This window comes from Anguilla rostrata, chromosome 10 (genome assembly GCF_018555375.3).
Source record: "Anguilla rostrata isolate EN2019 chromosome 10, ASM1855537v3, whole genome shotgun sequence".
NCBI lineage: Eukaryota > Metazoa > Chordata > Actinopteri > Anguilliformes > Anguillidae > Anguilla > Anguilla rostrata.
This window is the reverse complement of record NC_057942.1, coordinates 29,648,892-29,667,556: the sequence shown is the minus strand read 5'-3', so window position 1 is coordinate 29,667,556 and position 18,665 is coordinate 29,648,892. Positions and strand designations below refer to the sequence as shown.

The window sequence follows — 18,665 nt, the reverse complement described above, 5'->3', positions numbered from 1 at the left end:
GAGCCACTCCAGGTAACGGGCATTGGGAAACAGAGCGCTATCCATCCAGGAGAAACGAGGTGAGGGGGAAGCACGAGCACGCCCGTGTTAGCGAAGCCTCGACTCCCAGGCCGGGAAAGGTGCGCGGCGGGCGTGAAAGCATCTGTGTGGGCCGGGAGTTTCCCAGGCATGCAGGGGAGCGATTAACATTGATCAAGCACGGTCATTAATGTGCCAGCTCACAACCACACACTGTGGGGGGGGGGGTTGGCTGACAGGCCTGAAAGATATACCCCCCATCCCCCAAACACAAAAAAGTGAGCACTTTTCCCAGTAGGGAAGACTGACAGGAAGTGGGAGTGCTGACAGGAAGTGGGAGTACCTGACAATCAACTCCAAAAACGTATCAATAAACATATGCAAACTGAGACAGAGGGAAAACTAAATACCCTAATTCATCGGAATGATTTATTTCACACAAGATGCAGAGTACGTACATACACGCGCGTAGTTAAATGCAAATGTTTTGTGTCAAATTGGTTGTGTTTTCTCTGTACTAATCAAATTTGTATTTCAAATCAAACCATAGCTGTGAGGCAAAATGAGGCAGAACGTCTGAATTTATTTTGTCAGTGTTTTTATAAATTATATTACAACAGGAGCATTCATTAAGTCAAGACAAATCTGATTAGTACAGAGGAAAAACAACCAGTCTGACAGAACTGTTCCAAAACTTCTGCCTTAACAGTATGTGTATATATACACATATACACACGTGACACGCACAATATGTAAAAACATATGCAAATAAAATGAGCATATATACAGCCACATTGTCTCATGGCAGATTTGAGCGCGAGGTTTTGGACTGGGTTATGATATCAAGGATTGGAGACAGTCACACACAAACACCTCATGGCAGTTGCAATTGGTCGATTCTCTAGGTGTCTACTGCAATTTCCACATTTATGAATACTTTTTTCATGTTTGCTTTTGAAGCAGCTTAACAAGAATCTCCAAAAGAAAAATGGGAATCGTACGTTTCCTTTTTCTGGCATTTTATTTTAGTTTGAGAAAATGCTAGCTGAGGAACAGAGGAAGGAATCTCCATTGGATCCACCAAAATGGCCGACTGGAAACGACATTCAGCTGCAAGAAAGGTAGCAAGGGATTTATTGGCTTTTTTCTTCCTCCTCCACCACCGTTGCTTCAAGAGCGTTGTCATGGGCAACCGCAGCCGCCTTTTTGATCGCACCGTTGTCTAGAAATGCTATACCGAGCTATACCGTCCACGGAACAACTACAGGGGAGAGACTGCCTGACAAGAGCCACGAGTTCTTCTCCCCGCGCCCCCTCAACCGCTCTTTACCCAGAATTCTTTGCGCATCCGCAAGGCATGCATACAGAGAGAAGTGGAGCGAATCGGGACTTGTTTTTACCGCGGAGTGAACGAGTGTGGCGTTGGGTCGCTGCGCCCTGTACCCTTACGCCAATTCAGCTCCTTGAGCACAGAACAAGCTCTGCTGACCCAGAATGCAACTGCTTGTCAGCACAGCGCTGAGCAGAAGCAGCTAAACTGCTTCAAGATTGAGCTGAGGGAATACCTTTGCAAAAAAGAGGGAGGTGAATAAAAGTCTGTCAACATTTTTAGTTTACCTCCCTCAAAAGTTAGCTGATGGTTTGAAGAATGTAAGGAGGGAGCAGATCTGAGCAAGGGATTATTTGCAACAAAAAGGAGTAACAAAGTAGGAGGAACAACTTGGTCCATGGCATGCCAAACTGAATCCTGTGGGAGTGATTGCATACTACAATACCCACAATGACATGAACTTTTATGTACGTCACATCCTGTCGTTCTACTTCAGACAAAAATATACTTTATTACGGGTGATTGCTTATAGATAGTTTTTCAAGATCGATCAGGTAGTTCTGAGGACAGCTTGTTCTCTTCTGTTCTGACCCTCTGCCTAGTTCAGGTGTCTGTTGTAGAAGCATTTAGCACAGGGCTGTCATGTGATGAGGGCGCGGGGTAATATGGTAACTGGAGTAGATATGGCTGGTGTGGACGCACGTAGCGCGGAACTGTCACATGACCAGTGTGCTCAGTAACACGGTACCTGGTGTAGATGCCATCCACGATCCCCAGAGTGGCCTCTCTCGCCGGGACAAAGGACCCCATCTGCGCCATTATGCACACCAGCGCCACCTGTCGGATGTAGGAGCTCTTGCCGCCCATGTTTGGCCCGGTGATGATCATGGTCCTTCGACCATCTCCCTGTGAGGGTGTAAGAAAGGAGACTGGGTTTGGGGGTCGATTCAGCCTAATTTCAGTCAATTCAGAAAATTCAATCCATGAACTGGAAAAAAATTCCCATAATGTACTATGAAAATAAGAGTTCTTGCACCTAGAAATGTTAAATGGACATTTCAATGCCCATTTAGCGTAACATGAACTAGAAATTTGAGCATTCTGCTCAAGGTTCATTACAAAGAACATCACAAAGGAAATACAGGTTTTTGATTTTGGCCACAAAATTTCCATATTGTGCACCACTAGAGTAAAGTACAGCAACAGGTATCACAGACAGACTCAGAAATAGTTACCTTGATCTTGGTCAAACGATTGAAGAAATTAACCTCTGCTATTTGCAGATTTTGCTACTTAAACGAGCCACGCAGGAGCCTAGCGTACAATGCTGGACAAAAAACCGTGCCGATTAAATTGGCTTTTCGCACTGCTATTCCCAAAAGCGCAGTGCACTTTTAAAGGAGCACATCCGTTCATATTTACAGAGCATTCAATACATTTGGATTTAAAAAAAAAAAAATAAAAAAAAAAACACACTTTTGAAAGCAGCCATTGCAAACGAGCCTTCGGTACGTTTAAATTACAGCTCAGCATCTGGGTTTAGGAAGCTGCCTCTGCTAATGCGTCGCAAATGGGCAGTAATGAAGCAGCGCGAATGAGATACTGCACATTCTCGCTTATTATACACTCTGGAAGCAATGAATAGCAGATGCATACATTTAATGATGAGGCCTCATTTCTGTCTGAGTCATAAAAACAAAAGACATGAAACAGATTTTGAAATGTGTTCTAGCAAAGGACTTCGACGTGACGCGATCTGCACGTGCTGTCTGACGATAATAGCAACTTTAAAAAAAAGGAGAAGAAGAAATAATCCACGCATGACAAGGGTGAGGGCGAGTAGGAAAGAGGAGCGCAGATTTCATTCCGTTCCATGAGAAAGGGAACAATAGAGGGAAAAAACACAAAGTTACGTAACGCAATTCAGGCCCAGACACTTTTTTTTGTTTGGCTGCAGAGGATATTAAATCAATGAGCACTGGTGTGTGTGTGCATTTGCACCAAAAACCACATGTCATGTACCTTGGTTATTCTACATTTATAATTACAGTTTAGGCATGAAGCAGAAGCTCTTGTCCCTAGTGACTTATAAAACTTACATTATCTACAAACAATCCATTTACACAGCTGAACATTTACTGAAGCAATTCAGGTTAAGTACCTTCAACGAGCACCTTCAAAGAGTTCAATGGCAGTGTCCAATAAGGCACACTGATTCAGACAAGCCAAACAGACCTAACAACAGTGTTGACATGATGGATGCTTAAAGCATCGTATCTGTCAATGTGTAAAATGGGAAAAATAATTTAGTTTCTAATTTAATCATCCAAAATCGATGATGACTTAACACTCACCAGGCTCAGAAGAGGTGGCTGTCTAAACTGGCGATCACACATAAAGATGCAGAACAAACTCCGGCGGGGTGACAATATTTCAGCCGCAAGCAGCCATTGAATCACAGGGAGACGGTTGGCAGGGGCCGTTCATTAGTGTGAAATTAATTAAGAAGTTTCCCCTGACAAAGCCAAAGCGGGTTATCTCCTGAGCTAATCTGGCCTACGTTGTGCGCAGCACAGACTGCCTGTGACTCAAGTCAGGCCCAACACAGCACCGGCTTCACATCTGTTAGCAGACAGAGAGAAAAGCACACAGTCCTGCTGTGCTGGCTTATAAAAAATGCCTGCATGTCAAATGTGTGCCATTACAAAGCTGTGAAGTAGGAGAAGAATAAGAAAGAGAAGAGGGAGAAGGAGAAGACGACGAAGAAGACGAAGAAGAAGAAGAAGATGAAGAAGAAGAAAAAGAAGAGGTAGAGTGGGTAGGCGGCACGGAGGGTTGGCGGATGTTTCGCCCGCGCTCTCAGGAGGGAGAATAAAAAAATAAATGAACCGACTACAGAAACTGCCGGAGTATCTGGCATCGCAACCTCCTCCCACAGCCCGCCTCTCGTCTCCTCCTCAATAAAAGGCAGTAAAGCAAGTCGGCACGCAGACAAACCGGGTCATTTAAAAGGGTCCGGTTATGCAATTTAAAATTCTAATTAGCCGAGAGCAGCCGGTTTAGTCCAAAGCCATTTAAATGAATGAGAGCACTTTAAAAACACAATGCTTTTAAGAGAAAGAAGCTTGGACTCGCAGTTGAATGCAGACAGAGATTCCAGATGCGTGCTAACGCAGCCTACAGGCAAAAACAGGCGGAGCCTCCAGGTGTATGTAGGCGGGGCCAACAGGTACAGTCATGTAAATGTCTCACCTGAAGCTCCGTGTCATTGGGAACATACTGCTCCTGTTCTCCGATCAGCACATCGATGACTGGGTGTCTCCCTTCCCGAATAATTATCCGGCTCTCCCCCTCCAGCACCTCCGGTCTGCAAATCACAGACAAGAGCATGTCTTTTGACTAATTCTTAAACAATGGTATTTTACCACATGCATATTGGATACTCATACTTCTTCAAACACCAAGGCAAATTTAGACTGTCGCAATTATCTGATGTAAACCTTGTTAGAATTAGAAAGGAAACAAAACTTTTTTCCAAATAAAGTCTTGAGAGCCAAATACCCATGAGAACAGTGCAGTGAAAAACGCACTGTTAGTATCATCCAATTCAAATTCAGTTCCGATTTTCTGAACGTGACTCGCGTGTTGACAAGCAGATTGGACCTTCTGCATTCAAAGCTGGTACATACAGTACGCAAACGTTCTAGTTCATTTTTGGCACGCGTTTCAGACTGTTTCTGAACCTACGACGGCGCATACAAGTCACCTGCCAAAAAAAAAAGAAAAGATTGTGCCTAGACAGACAAAGTGGATCAGATCAGAACACAAAATCCGGAATAGGGGTCAGATTATTCAGAGCACATTACCAGTGAGACAGAAACAAGGGCCACAGCTGCACATTTTCTCGCTAACTGCCTGAAGACAAAGAGGGCAGGAGTCCACACTGCCTTAACAGCTACATGCCGGGCTATGACTCAAGCGGCACACACACTTTCGGTTTAAAGAGCACACAGAAATAGAAGAGTCAAGTGCAGCCACTGGTGGGATAATAATCAATGCAAATCTGAGCACTGGGCCTGCAGTACCTACAGGTTCAGATAATGCAGCCAAGCAAGTGCACCGATTTGCATGTATTTTCATAATTAGCAATTTTTTAAAACTAAAAGAGTGATATCTTGTGGGTGGTTATTGAAACAAATGAGGCTGTTGATAAACAAAAAAGAATTGCTTTCTCTAGAGAGTATGATGTGCTGGCGCCAATCACTGCAGCCTAGCACAGGTACTCAAACACAGGTACCCAATCATAGTCCCTCAAACATAGGTACCCAATCATAGTCCCTCAAACACAGACACCCAATCACAGTCCCTCAAACACAGGCACCCTATCACAGTCCCAAAAACACTGGTACCCAATCACAGTCCCTCAAACACAGATACCCAATCACAGTCCCTCAAACACAGGCACCCAATCACAGTCCCTCAAACATAGGCACCCAATCACAGTCCTCAAACACAGGTGCTCAACCATAGTCTCTCAACCACAGGTAGCCAATCACAGTCCCCCAAACACAAGTACCCAATCACAGTCCCAAAAACACAGGTACCCAATCACAGTCCCTCAAACATAGGTACCCATTCATAGTCCCTCAAACACAGACACCCAATCACAGTCCCTCAAAACACAGGCACCCAATCACAGTCCCTCAAACACAGGCACCCAATAACAGTCCCTCAAAACACAGGCACCCAATCACAGTCTCTCAAACACAGGCACCCAATCACAGTCTCTCAAACACATGCACCCAATCACCGTGCCTCGAACACAGACACCCAATCACAGTTCCACAAACACTGCCCCTCAAACACAAGGCTCACACACCGAAAACTGCATTCACTCACACATCACAGACATTATCTGAAGTTTCAGTTAAGTTATCTGAGAGAGGACAGAATCATCCTGTTCCTGCAAGGTACCCACAGTTTAACTATTGTTTTTATTTATTTTTAATTAATTTCATTCAATGTAACTGAAATGTACTCATCTGGAAAGGAGAGGGGCTATCTCATATTTAATCTTTTGAAACACTAGATATTTCTCATTGTGCTTATAAGGAATTCTTTAATTCCTGAAGCCTTGAGAGAGACAGGGAGAGGGAGAGAGAGAGAGAGAAGATAGAGAGAGAGAGAGAGAGAAAGTGGGGGGAGATGGCGGGCACCGAGATAGAATGAGAGGATCGGATTTGTCCTCGGTCCAACGGGGGGAGGAGGGGAGGGGGGGGTAGGTGGTTGTTGGCGTAAACCTCAAGACTTCAAGTCAAATCGACTCCTCCACACAGAATGTTCAGAGCAGGGGATTACGCAAGAGGCTGGATCCTCCTGTCGAGCGAGCGTCGCAGGCATCCAGGCCAGCGCGAGCAGAGCGGAGCGAAGCCTGGGCCCTCTGGGGGCTACCAGCGCCCGCTCCCCCGCTCCTTTCATCCCTCTCCTCTCCTCCCTTCTTCCTTTTCCTTCCAGAGGAGGAGGAGGAGGAGGAGGATTGATCACAGGTTCGGCGGTTTCCCAGAGAGCCCGGCGCTTCGAGCGAGCGAGGAAGGCAGAGAGAGCGAGAGGCGAAATCCACAATGACCAATTAAATTTCCCTCATCTCCCTCATTCTTCGGTCAGCGAAGCCTGTTGAAGGAGTCTCTTACGTTTCCGGTGACTCTTTGAGCGGTTAAGCTTCGATTTCCTTTTGAGGAGACGTGGCGACCCGACAGATTAACGCGTCCGACCGTTCGGAAGCTCTCCGTAACGGACGAGGTCTGAGGGCGTTTGGCGAGGTGAAAAGGGTCCGACGGCCGCGGTCGGAGTAAATAATGTGACATTCTTGATGTCACAGCCTCCCTTCGCGGTTCAGAATTACATTAAAAACATCTTGAACTCTTGTTAGAAGCAAAGATCTTTTTTTCAGTTTTGTGTTACTGAATGCAGACAGCCAAATCGTTTATGGAATTGGAATTCATGTTTATGGAATTGGAAGCTGCAGGTTTTTGGCGAGCGACAGGTTAAGTTTAGGCTCACGCCAGTGCATAATCTGACTACATGAGATCACATGAGGAAGAGACAGAATCATGCCCATCTTTCCTCAAAAGTGGTAGCAAAACAGTCAAGGGCTGCTTGTTCACAAGGACGTTCATTCTTCAAAGGAAACAGACCGTTTCACAGATTATACTCCAAGCACTTAAATAAGAGGAATCATCATAGCTACCACTTCAGCCTTGGGCTACTTTACCATAATCCCACTTTGATAAACAGAAAAGTCCTTTCAGCATCTACGCATGGAGAAATCAAATGGCAAAGCAAGTAACCTGCTGAAAACAAATAAAGAAACAAGGATAAAGGTCATTAGACATAATAGGCATAAATAAGAACAACGGAGCAAAATGATAACCGTACCTGCAGTAATTGCCTTGTTTGGCGACATCAGCCAATGAGAAGAAGCAGTCAAGTGTTGCTAGGTGACAAACCGCTTTCCTCATAATGTGATAGTGTTCTCCAAACTGCCTAAGAGGAAAAGATTAATCAGGATGATGGTTTGATTGGACGATTGGGGACAAGAAACACCTTTAATCCCCTTCACAGTGAGATCATAAAGTGTAGTTAAGTTAGACTGTTGGATATGTAAAGGAATTCATAATTTCACGGGCTCACAAGGATTTAGGAAAATTCAACTGGCTCGGTGAGAAGCAGCCAAGCAGGGCTGTGCAGTTTTTTGGAGGATACCAAATATGCTACAGTACATAAACATTTCCCCCTAAACCAGATTTAAACAATTACCAGATTTTTCTGCAACATTCTGATCCACCCAGTTTAACACTGAACATTGAGAGCACCCATAAAAACACACATGTAAGACTAAGACACAGCTGAAACCACTTTCACTGGTAAGCAGAAAAAAATGTTCTAGAACTTTCTTAAACCAAAACACTTTCATGCAAAACATGACATGTTCATGTTATTGGTTTTCAATTATGAAACCTAAGCCCTGAAACCCTGATGTGTTAAAATGTAGGTATGTTGGGGTGCTGTTTCCACCCCGAATAGGAGGTGGGCGTGTCCAGGTAGCGCAGGAAGTTGAGCTACGTACTGCAGGAAGTTGGTCCACTCCTGGCCACAGTCAATGACCAGCTGCTCTCTGAGCTGGAGCAGGCGTCTGTGTCTCTCTACGATGAAAGGGGAGTGGTAACGACCCACTGCCTTCGTACTGAAAGAGAGAGGGATAAAGACAGAGAGCAGGAGAGAGAGAGGAGAGAGGGAGGGGGATGAATGGAGGGATAGAGCAATTGAAGGAGGGAAAGAGAGGGATGGAAAGAGGGAGACAGAGAGGGAATGAGAAAAAAACGGGGGAGGAAGGAAGTGCACAATTCATCTCGCACAGAGCGACTGCAACAGTCAGTTCTAAACCTCCTCTATAATTACTTGCCTGCTCTCTCTCTTCCTTCTTCCCTTTCTACTAAATGGCCTTGAAAGGAATGAATACTGAAGAGGAAAATGAGTGGCACATAACAAACAGCAGTAATCCTGCAGACAAACCTTTCATCCTCCTCAAAACCATCGCGCAGTTTACCTTCAAAAATACTTTCAAACAGGAGACCAACCAATGAGCGTGAAACAGTTTTTTACTGAACTTATTGACAAATGATTTTATGGAAATTCAATTATTTCTGGTCAGCAAATAACAAGCTACAGTTTACATTGTGGCATTCGCCCCAATTTAAACACCTTTTTTAAGGAAATGTGGATGATAATGTTGCTTCTCTCATTGAAACCTGAGCTAAGCCCCTAATCCTAACCTGCCGCTATAGTTGAAATAAAAGCAGCGAGACGTTTTGAATTATTTCCCATAATTCCACACCCACCTGCTGACTTTTACCCAATCAGAGGGAACAGAAGATGACAATGAGTTCTTCACCTCAATGAGGAACTGTGTGGGGGAGAGAGAGAACATGAGAACATGACAGCTACACGGCAGCAACATGTCAACAACAGAAAGCATCTCCGACAAGTCCGAGACAAGTCCACCACATCCAATGCTGACATGTCTTGGTCACATGACCTGGGGGACCCAATCAACGCACTCTGATAAACTTGCTCTGCGCAAACTGTAAATATGCGCCCCTGTGTAATGCGAAGAAACACAAAAATATGGTTGCCATTTTTTGGATGAAGTAAGAGTTAGAGAAAGTGAGAGAGGAGGGGGAAAAGAAGGAAAAAAGTGAAAGCAAGAAAGAAGGATGAGTGAGAATGAGGGAGGAGAGAAAGAAGTGGTAGAAAATAAAAGAGAGAGAGAGTGAGGGACAGAAGGAAGAAGAGGAAAAGCACTTGTGTACTGAATTCAAAATCATGGAGCAACAAAAATGAGACGCTTGGCGGTAACATGGGAACGGGCATTTGGAAGCTCCTCGCCGTCCGCGCTGAGCTGCGTCGAGGCGTCGTCAGGACCGAGCGCACCCGGATGAAACCGCGGCGTGACGCGCGGCAGGCCTGAGCGGGTGAGTCAGGCGGCCACGCCGCGCCGCACCATGACTCACCAACCCGCCGCAAATTAGCAGTCCCCTCTCTCCACCTGGCCTCCGTCCGCGAGGCGTGTAAATCCCCCCCCCCCCGCAGGGGCGACGCGTTGTGGGTGAGTTTTCAGCAAGCGGAAAAAGGTCGAAGCTTTCAATTCCGGGAGGGTTACGGTGACTCAGGCCCAATGAGCGAGAGGAGAGGAGAGGGAACTGGCGTACGGGGTAATCGGCGAAACAATCGCAGAGCAGCTGGCACTTCTCGGCTCTGGCCGACGCAGATAGCCCCGCGTTTAATTACTTACTTCAGGTCTGCCTCCTTCATTCACTACGTTATTTATTTCAAACGGGCTTCTTTATTTACACGTTAATTCATTTACCGACACCGACTTCAGGTCTGCAAAATTAGCCCATTCATTTATTTCAGGTCGGTCGATCTGTTCATTCATGCTATTTATTACGTAATTTGCTCTTAATTCATCTGTTTTATCAATGCCTGTCCATTTTCAGCGAAATCTTCTGATTGTCAGAGAAAAGCCCAGCCCAGCCCATGCAGAGCGGGTCCTAGGGGCAAGGCAGGCAGTGACGTTCGGTTCTGGTCTTCACGAGAGTCGATTTCTGCTTGTTTTCCAGAACCATCTCTGTACCCAGATGTTTTTGTCCTGTTCTAATTATGCCCTGAGAACTCATGAGGCAAACCCAAGATCGCATTCTTCTCCGGCACACTTCAGCGTGAGAAATGTAGAAAACAGCCATTACTGTTTTTTTCCCCCCGTTTTCTCCATGGCAATGGTAACGCAAGAGAAACGCACGCACACGCACGCACACACACACACCAAGTTCGTAACCTTAGGTTATAAACACAGCAGAGCCGGACGAGGCAAAATAAAAATAGAAGATCATTATAAAATAGTCTGTGGCCATGTTCTGCTCAAACTGAAATTCTTTTACTGGCCATTAAGCAGCACATAAAAAGGATGTTTTCCCCAGCTCATGACTTCTCTCAGTGTGATGGCGCAAACACCAATAATAAAAAAATAAAAAAACACTTCTCTCAGGAAAAAAGTGACCTCTGACCCCATCAACTAGTCTCAGAGATCATGGGCAGCAGTGTAGTATAATGGCTGGGAAACTAGGCCTGTACTGTCAGAGACTGCAGGCTTAATTCTGAGTCAGGGAACAGCCAGGAGAAGAGCAAGTTTCGATGCAACTTAATATGCAACTCACAATGCCAGCGTTTCCCATTCCGTTAAACAACAGCGGCAAAATCATCGCTCCAGAAAGCAGGATATGCACCTGGCCCTCGCACTACGGCATGCATGTCTGATTCCGGGATTCACGCTGGACACAACTGGTGTGTTGCACTTTGAGCCGCACTGTCAAACGGCTGCTCTTGCGTTCTCAACTTGAAGCTTTCAAACGCAAATGCGCGGGGAGGACAAGTCACCCAAATGTTTGGGCCGGTCGGGGTCCGTCGGGCCCTCACCTCCTGACCGGACACGGTTACGTAGTCCAGAGACGGGCTCCTCAGCACCCGCCGGACCTCCCTGCGGTGCTCCAGGATGTCGGACAGGACCGCCTGGATCTCCTCCTTCCTCTCCCGGATCACGGGGAAGTCGGTCAGGTCGGCGAACAGTTGGGTCTTGTCCCCGGTCCTGTGGACCAAACAGATGCCCCCCCCCCCACAGAGGATTTCCTTAGTAAACATGTTACAGCGCAATATTACGTTATTTTTTCTTCTTTTTATGGTTTCTCCTTTCCCCCCAAATTTGGAGTGCCCACCTAGCAGCTTTCATTAGTACACTCTTAACAAGTCCGACCAACACAGCGGTGATATATTTTACATGCTGTCCATACATGCAGTTGGATTCCTACTGCAGAACTGTAGGTTAAGTATGCTGAAGGATAATGTAATGTCCCACCTGAATATTCATTACTAGCCCAGATCTTTATCCACTACATTATCCTGCTGCCCACTACAAGACTGGCATGAGGCCAGTACCCTAGTAATATCAGCTACTGTATACACCACTGCAAACGGAGCACTGAGGAGCTTTCCTTATAAACAATTACGCGCTGAAGGAAAAGAACAATGTTCGACCCTAAGAGGAAGACCTTGGGATGTGGCCAACTGGTTAAAGCTTTCGCTCTCCACGGAAACAATTTCCTCTGGATATTATTTCAGAATAACACTATCCTAGAAATACAAATGCAAAGCATAATACGAGCACGCTCACAAATGCGCTCACCCCACAGTGTGGGGCTTTGAATCACTCACTTGGCCGCTGTCTCATTGAGCACGCTCAGAAAGCCTTGCGCGGGAGCCAATAGCCGGGGCAGTTCCGTGAGCAGCTCTTTCAAATGGGTGGAGCTCAGCTGCGATTGGACGGCGGGAACCAGGGCCTGTAGCTCCGCCCCCAACCGGGACAGGGTGCTGCTGATGAGGTAGAACTCCTGAGTGGAACACTGCAACATGGCAACAGACCAAGCGTGACGTGTCAGACTGCACTCAAACATACTACCTACTCTAAACATGACAAGCCAGACCACACTTAAGAGGACCAGTCTAAACCACATCAACAGAATTAAGCACAAAGAGTAAGTTGCAAGAAAATCTGTGGTTCTAAACCTGGAGCCCTTGGCATTTGTTTGTTTTTGGTAAGGTTAATCTCTTTGTCAATCAAGATTGTTGAAACCATGTTTAAGTTCTTCCATAACTCATTTTTATACAGTGCAGATTTAGCTCCTTGTCCTCGTCTTGAAACTCCCCGCAAATTGAATCTTTCACAAATGGTTCCCTTTCAGCGATCAAGTGTCCATACATCAGCGGGACCGCACTGATGCCACCAGTCAGTGAATAATTTTATCAAAAATTTAATTTAATTAAAAATGAACCCATTCTAAAGGAATCATGCCACACACAACACAATAAATTACAACATTAATTGATCTGACTGAATAATTTCCTGGGATGTGAGTATGAGGCATGTATTGTTCACGGTTCATACGTGAATATTTTTGACTTGTGGCTTTCAAATGGTACATCAGCTAAATTATTCAACCTGGAGCAGGCAAATGCAACATTGCAATGCTGATGAAATCTTGACCCCGTGCCATGCAAACACACTCAGTTTAGAAATGGACTGCATGCAGACCTACACAACAGAGGGGGCAGCACTGAGTTAGGACACTGCCTGTTTGAGTTGTGGTACCAGCAGCAGCTGATCCAGTCGGGAAAGAAACTCATTTGAAAGGAAAAGCACTTGACTTTTCACGATTACTGCGCAGCAATCTGTTGTGCAATCAACAGCGAGAGCCGCTACCCCTGCCACCACCTTTCTCAGGCTTTATTGCGCTTGTTATCAGGGGCGAATTATTTACCCAGGCAGCGACGCGGCACCCTAACACCTTGTCATTTCCGAGATGGCAATTCATCACAGGCGGCACAGCGAAAAGCAGGGAAGAGCATTCTCCCTTTTCCGTTATCATGCAGGCACAGAAGAAATCTTTCATCTGTGGCTTCACGATAAAAAAATTTTTAAAAAGCAAAAAACAGTGCCGCACTCGCTGTTGCATTTCTGCCCGGCGCGTTCGCTGTACCGTTACCGCGCAGTCTACCCCACGTACGGCTTTATGGAGAAAAATAACATTTCCCGAAGAGGAAAAAAAAAAAGGTCAGACAGTCGCGCGACCTTTAAACTGTTCCCCCCGGAGGCGACACGTTCATTTCCCTCGCTCTGCGCTTCCCGTAAACAAATGAGAATCCCGTAAAAAAAAACTGCGGCCGTCTTTGCCGCCGGCCAACGCGAAAGGGCGCGGCGGTGTCGGGCGAAAGCCGCAGGTATCCTCCGGTCCTCCCCTAGCACGAGGGCGACAGTCGCAAAATTGAGGTTGCATCACAGTCTAATGCGAGGCATAATGAACAGAGCCCTTTGGCCCCCGGAGACGTCGAGAATTATTGCTTCCCTAAATTAATCCTTTCGACAACAAAGCCTGCAGTGTAATCAGCTACTTTACCCAGCAAACGCAGAGGTGAACAACAACAAAATAACAGAGGATAAACAGAATCTGAAGGCATTAGCAGGATTAGGTTGATACACTGGTGCCTATAATAACCTGCCAGGCAAATCACAACTGTGGCCAAATGAACACAATGACGGATTATTTTTCATATCAGAAAAGTGTCCTGCTGTGAGTGTGTGTGAAGTCGAGGTGAGCAAATTAATTTTAAACCCACTTATACCTGTATACTAATAATACCTGTGGTACTGATTTCTATTGTTTCTCCTGTAAAGCACTTTGAGCTGCATTTATGATATAAAAGGTGCTATATAAACAAAGTTTATTATTATTATTATATTACTGTCGCTATCATGGACTAACCTTACATATATGAGAAATGTCTTTAAATTGACATTTGTCAATCATCAGGATAAAACTCATTCAGTTCTGTATGGGCTCATAACTGAACCAATAAACTAAATTCATTTCAAAATCGAATGCAAAGGCCTATAATACAATGTCATGTTGACTAAAAAATAAAAAAATTAAAAGCAATATTTAAGAAAAATATTCAGAATTTTTCGAATCAACTGAAAATCCCCTGGTGAAATTTTCTAGCTTAAGTTGACTTGGCAGTGAATGACCCAAAGATACGGAAGTTCCAAAAGCAACCCAGGCATCAGAACGACCCCATGTCTAATCACCCAATACCCAATAATGTGAGAAATTGGTGGTCTCACTCTTGTCCTCTTTCTCCTTCAACAGGTGTGAGCTCATCAACAATGAACCAATAAGCCCAGTACACACCACCTCCATAGTCTCGCAATGCCCTTACTGAATGGGCTGTGTAGAGGTGCTAAATTAAGACGCACTAAACCAGTGGACTGAGTGCCAGGAAGTCTGCCTGTTCTCTTTGAGCTCGGAGAGCCAGGTGTGGGGTCACGTCAGCCGCCAATGCCCAACTTCAAAAGCAAAAGCAGCACTTCAGCGGTCGACGAATATTCTCTCAGGTTCTGAACCTGGCTCTTCGCCTACCTCACGTCACCCAGGCGGATCTAAGGAAGCCCATTACAGCCGATATTTGAAAGGCCGGCCTTCAAAAACAAAGCGGGAGCAAACTGCAGCGAGGGCTGGAAAAAAATAAAATGGAAAATAAAAGAATCTTTCACCGGGCTCCTGATTGCAGCCGTCCTCTCAAACGGCAGAAAAAAAAAACATAAAAGGGTTCGGACAGACTGTGAGCCCTCCCCAGCTCGCTAAAAATTGCCCGGCGACAGAAATCGGGTAGTCGTTAGACAAAATAACCTTTGCTGGTCTGCCAAGTGAGGAATATGTGGAGCATGCAGACACAAGCTTTGGGTCATTTAAAATGACACATATTAATACAGGGATCAAAATATCTACAGGAGTAATTGGGCCGTTTTCTGTTGAAACATTGTCAGCAGGATGTGGATCAGTGAACTTGGATAAATTAAATGAGGAAGATAATATTTTGCAAGTCACTGATGCTTGATGCCTCAGAGAGTTATGGCTAACACAGTGAGAAACTGAGTGAACATTGATCACTGTTTCAATTCGGACTCCCTCTTGTCTGATGAGTGGATGTATGTATTCCCCAGCCCACACAACGAGTGACTGAGTGAACACTGACCACTGATACTTTCAATATGGTCTCCATTTTGTTTCCTGAGAGCATCTAGGTGTTGCAAAGCCTACTGTAGTTCTCTTTACTGACTGCTTTTACTGGGAATATCCATGTGTGGCTGCTTCCCAGTGGACTTTCCACATGTTGCTGTGTAACTCTGCCAGCTCCTCCGGGGAGGGGGTCGGCCGGTGTTTTTAACATCGAGCTAAACGTCACCGCAGCGGTTCGCCTATCGTCTCTGCGGCGTCGCGTGAACGTTGGGCTAACGTTGCTCGGGGCCCCGTGCCCGCAGTACCTTCTTGTGGTAAATGCTGCAGATGCCCCTCTCCAGGTCGGGCAGGCGGCACAGAAGCGCCCGGACCGAGGGCAGGGCGCTGTGTTCGGAGGAGAGGACCTCGGCGACGGCGTCCTGCCGCGCCCGGATCTCCCTGAGGGGAGAGAGGAGGAGGAGGAGCATGGGAATGTACCAAACGCAGACACAAAGAGGGGAGGGGGTGGGGACATACCAAATGCAGACAGATGAGGGGTGAATACGCCACATACACCTAGGAAAGATATACCTATTCAAGACAACAGGGGATAAAGAAAAATACCATATACCGGGGCTAATACACCGCATAAAGACAATAGAGGGGTTCACGCAGTGCATTATATCGAGAAACACAAGAGAGAAAGGCTCCCAAGTGAAGACACTGGAAGAAAAAAAAACACCAAAGCAGGTCAAAGAGGAAAAAAAAACCTCCATACTAAGATACCTTGGAGGTAAAACTGCGTGGAAGCAAAAGTACAAAACCAAGAGCGAGTGAATCTATTGATACAGGTACGGCGGCAGTCGCACGGACAGCAGTGCAGACAGTAAGCTTAGACTCACGTGGCAGACTTCAAGGGCTGGGACACCCATTTCTTCATCAGCCTTCGCCCAAACGGGGTCTGGGTGTGGTCGAGCACCCACAGCAAACTCCCCCTCACCTTGCAGTCGGTCTGCCAACGACAGAGACCATCGTCACTCCCTACCCAGAATGCCCGGTGAGGGATGACCGCAGGCAAACAGTTGGTCAAAGGGGCTTGGATCGAGGACATAGAATCAAATGGAAATCCCTGTACACTCGGTTTGATCAGAAGACAAGACGTGTCTTAATCTGCTTTGCAAGAGCATTCCTGTCACCTAGGAAACCATTCATTCACAATTTCTCATGCTTACAGGGAGCACGGATTTACATATCTCCCTACTTATTCTTACCGCAGTTTAAATCATATATAAGTCAGACAACATAGTATCTCATATTCTATGTGTCTCTGTGTTTTATCTATAACTCTTGACTGTAGGATAGACATACAGCATTTGTTCATGCAAACATATCCAAGAGTGTAAGAATGAGCACACCATATTAAGTGGATACAGTATGAATGACATCATCAGCACAGATTGTCTATACACAGTCCATACGGTCAGCTCCCTATTCTTAGCATTGAAAAGCTCAGAGTGTTCTGTCTGAATATTCATGAGGGCATGTGGACAGGGGCAGAACATTCAAAGCTAGCGTAGCAACACAGATGGCGCAGGAACGCTCTCTTAGCAACCGGAAACTCCACGGAATAAAAAAAAATAAGTACAGAAGATGGGAAGGAATGTTGGGAGTTGACCGTCTTGGATCGTGCACAGTAGAACAATCCAAGATAGCAGCAGTAATTTAAGAGAGACCATAGCGGTGCGCTTTTTAAATGTGTCCCCCACCCCGCCCACCTGGTTGCAGAGGATCTCCAGGTTCCTCATGGTGGTGGCGCTGAGAGCCATGCAGTCTGCCTCGCAGGAGAGCCGTCTGAAGGAGCTGAAACGCAGCCAGATGAGAGCAACAAGTTAGCAGCCACTGATACCTCAACCCACCCACCTGTTTCACGTAGCCGTCCATTTTTATGACACCGTCCCTTTAAATGGGTACGGGCCTCATTATGCGCAATTATGTTGCGGTATTTAAAGTGGCATGCGATTGGTCACCCACGAGGAGGAAGGTTTTGCCCGTTCTGGGGTCATTCATTTTTTCACTCAAACCTGAAGAAAGCACTTTTGCTTTGGTCTTTCAAGGCAGTTTGCTTTTTTCCAATAAATCGTGTACCCATTCTAAAACCGAACACAGGAATACACATGTCAAGTTTATGGAGAAAAGTGCATTATCTTTTTTTTGTCTGTTAGAACACAACAGTTAGCTTTAGAGCCCTTTCGACAGTGTGCAGGGCCAGAGAATGGTTCTGCAGCAGAGGATCTGCTAAACGACTGCGTATAAATGCGCTAATGGATCCCTGTATCACTCCTATAACACCGTTTCTCCTTGAAAGCAGGAATTTCAGTGAGGTATTTTTTTTCCCTTTGGATACCACGCCACCCAAACACATATAAACAAAAAGCCATTAAGTGAATTTTCATTTGCAGCAAATTTTTCACAGGGGAATCCAAATGGAAAATAATAATAATAATAATAATAATAATAATAACTTTTTCCAAAACCATTTTTTAATCAGCACGTAGACCTTTGTTAGGAAGCATCTTTAACATTACTTTATAAAGGAACGGCTCCTGTTAAAGGGTCACATCCTCAAATGATAAGTGATAATTAAAAAAGGTCTTAAGATTTGCAAGATTAGGCTGCTATCGACTTCGACTGAGGAGAAAGCAGTAATTGCGTCATATTTCAGGTGGTTTCCACCCGAGCAAGTTTTCACAGTAATGTATCAATCCAGTGTTAACCAGGGCCTGGAAACCCATCCCCTAGGGCCATCAACACAATATTAAAAGCAGTTCTTCAGCATGAATTTAAAAACTTTCTTTGTAACGACTGGAGAGGCACAGACAAACTGGCACACATAACCGGCAAAGACTCTGGGGAGCCTCTCCACATCGGTCACTCTCTCCATCCTCTTTTACTGAGAGGGAAACCACTAACACCCTCCCATTTCCACATCTTTTAAAAAAGGAAAAAACCAAACGCATAAATTATGCATACAACTGTTAACCAGAGACGGCAGCCTAGCGAGAGGAAGTGCTGCAAATCGGTGTATAATGTGCAAACATCTCCCACACCAATATTACAGACATGCTGAGAATGCTGAACAGAAGCAATGCAGTCTG

The 18,665-nt window shown here is 45.6% G+C and overlaps 1 protein-coding gene across 3 annotated transcripts in view; it reads right to left on the bottom strand.

The window, feature by feature from the left end:
• Positions 1-18,665, bottom strand: part of msh3 (mutS homolog 3 (E. coli)) — a 60,957-nt gene that overhangs the window by 24,677 nt on the left and 17,615 nt on the right. For all 3 annotated transcript variants that reach the window (XM_064296462.1, XM_064296463.1, XM_064296464.1), the window contains exons 11-20: positions 17,286-17,370; positions 16,413-16,522; positions 15,837-15,969; positions 12,173-12,360; positions 11,381-11,549; positions 9,247-9,311; positions 8,475-8,591; positions 7,784-7,891; positions 4,601-4,715; positions 2,097-2,254 (exon numbers count right to left, since the gene is read on the bottom strand). In XM_064296462.1, the coding sequence (XP_064152532.1) occupies positions 2,097-2,254; positions 4,601-4,715; positions 7,784-7,891; positions 8,475-8,591; positions 9,247-9,311; positions 11,381-11,549; positions 12,173-12,360; positions 15,837-15,969; positions 16,413-16,522; positions 17,286-17,370 (1,248 nt within the window). The remainder of the gene's footprint in view (positions 1-2,096; positions 2,255-4,600; positions 4,716-7,783; positions 7,892-8,474; positions 8,592-9,246; positions 9,312-11,380; positions 11,550-12,172; positions 12,361-15,836; positions 15,970-16,412; positions 16,523-17,285; positions 17,371-18,665) is intronic.